General features: G+C 34.6%; 1 protein-coding gene across 1 annotated transcript; it reads left to right on the plus strand.

Moving 5' to 3' along the window:
• Window positions 1–514: 514 nt before the first annotated feature.
• LOC116345544 (probable ATP-dependent helicase PF08_0048) lies at window positions 515–2,021 on the plus strand (the record flags this gene model as incomplete). The annotated part of the gene is made up of 4 exons (XM_031774983.1): window positions 515–1,051; window positions 1,152–1,394; window positions 1,487–1,837; window positions 1,914–2,021. Coding segments are annotated over 4 exons (1,239 nt in total), but the record flags the coding sequence as incomplete, so codon positions are not given.
• Between the last annotated feature and the right edge of the window lie 234 nt (window positions 2,022–2,255).

The raw sequence follows: 2,255 nt of genomic DNA on the forward strand, positions 1-2,255 counted from the left end.
GAATAACGTCGATTTGATGCGCATAGCGTTGAGGTTTCATATGGGCGTATGCGCTAATTCATGTAAATTTACATTCGACGATCAATTTAATTCCATTTTTTATGGAAAGAAATATCTTCGGTGCAAAATGAACAATTCTTGGAGTTTTTTAAATAACCAGTGTGTCCATAACATATAGAAATAGCACTAAATAGTGTCGATATCTATACTATTCCGCAAGACACCGTAACTCACAATCGAAGTGAGTGCGGACGGCAAAAATGTTGACGCATACACACAGTTCCTTCTACTGCCGCACGGCAACTTGTGATTTATCCCGTCTACACTCACTTCGATCGTGCGATACGGTGCCGTGCGGCAATATCTTCCATATATAGTGGACCGATATAGTATAGTTATCGACACTATTTAGTGCTATTTCTATATATTATGGACACACTGTAAATAATACAAATGATCAAGTGTACATTTATTTTCATATATTAACCGTTTAAATTTCTTGATTCCATTTCAGCCATCGTCATTATCGTTTATGCAAAAGCAAAATGACAAAATTACGAAATCTCCAATCACATCACAACAAACGACATACCAAGTCGAAGATGACGAAATGGATCAAGTTGTTACGAGCAATGCTGTTGATTATAATACAAACGATAGTAAATACATGTACGATGATTTTACTGAAAATGATTACATAGCTACCGGTGACATAATCACAACATCAACAGTAACACCTACCTTGAATACGCATTACACGAATAGTTTCGCAGACGATGGTACAAATATTCTAAACAATCAGATTTTAGTTGACAACAATCAAATTGACACTTTCACTGATCAACTCGATATACCAGTCTCGCAAAATACGCTGACTAGTCATAAGACGAATCTTTATTGTGATAGTACCGCTTACGATTTAATCGACACACCGCATCACGACGATGAAGTTAATACGATTGGTAATAACAACTATTTAAGGGATCATATGTATAACGACCGTTTGTATAACGACACCAGTGAAAATATTGTATTCAACCAAAATCAACTGGTAACATATTCATATTATATTGTATTCAACCGCAATATCGTATTTGCAAAAAAATCCATATAAGTCAACTGAAATTTGATTTTTTTTTTTCATTTTGAAGGACCACAATCCGAAGTATGAAGTGTACAGAGAAGACTTCGAAGATGACGTCATTCAAAATCAGGGATTAAAAACCGGCTATAATGATAATTATAATAATCAATATCAAACGCCGTATTATAGCTATCAGGAAGATTATTTTAATGAAGAAGATGAATACAAGTATCTGGAAGAAGAACGTGAGGAGGCTGCCAATCTTGAACATCAAAAGCAATTGCAGGATGATCAACACTATCAAGAAGATGTACTACAATTCATTATCTAACTAGACGCTCTCTTGTTACATTATAAATATGTTTATTTTTTATTAATTTTTTTCATTGCTTATCTGTATAGGAAAATCTTGATAAGCTAGACGAAATTGAAGATCATGAGTCTTTAGACAATGGTTTGATGGGTAAACATGACGAAGAATTGGAAACAATTGGAAGTGGTTATCATAGTGATGAAGATGCTACCTTAGACGACAATAAAATGACAAGTCAAATAACCTCGAACAAAGGAAAGAAACGGCATCTTACAACACAGGAATCAATAAGTGATACGGAATTTTTTAGCCAACGGTTTGATGGACCCGGCCTGAAAAATCTCAATAAACAAGAGAGTATCATAGAAGAAGAAGAATCCACATACCAACCCTCAATTATCGAAGTAAAACCTCTTCCACGAATCTCAACAACGCGTGAGGTAATAATGATTGAGAAAATGTTTTTGAAATTTTCGTAACAAAAATAAAATTTTATTTATATTATTTGATTGAAAGCAACCAACTGGTCCACTATCATTGTTGGCTGCTATGACAACAACAACAACAGCCCAGGCGCTTCAGACAAAACAACCAGGAGATATAGTTTCTGATATGATTGGAAGTGTAAGATTTTCATTTTTATTTTTTGCTCTTTATTGTTACTTATTACATTTTATTTCGTTCGAGAATTGTTCGTCATCACGGGGGACGGCAGTCCCCCAAGTGACGCAATACCAACATACATATGAAATATGTATATTTTGCGTCACTCTATATATACTGTGAAGAAATGAAAATCGAAACCGCTGACTTTTGGAAAAGGGTTTTTGCATATTTTAGTAGTGCTCGGGCACCAAA

This window comes from Contarinia nasturtii, unplaced genomic scaffold (genome assembly GCF_009176525.2).
Source record: "Contarinia nasturtii isolate CC-2019 unplaced genomic scaffold, AAFC_CNas_1.1 Cnas_scaffold_1328, whole genome shotgun sequence".
NCBI lineage: Eukaryota > Metazoa > Arthropoda > Insecta > Diptera > Cecidomyiidae > Contarinia > Contarinia nasturtii.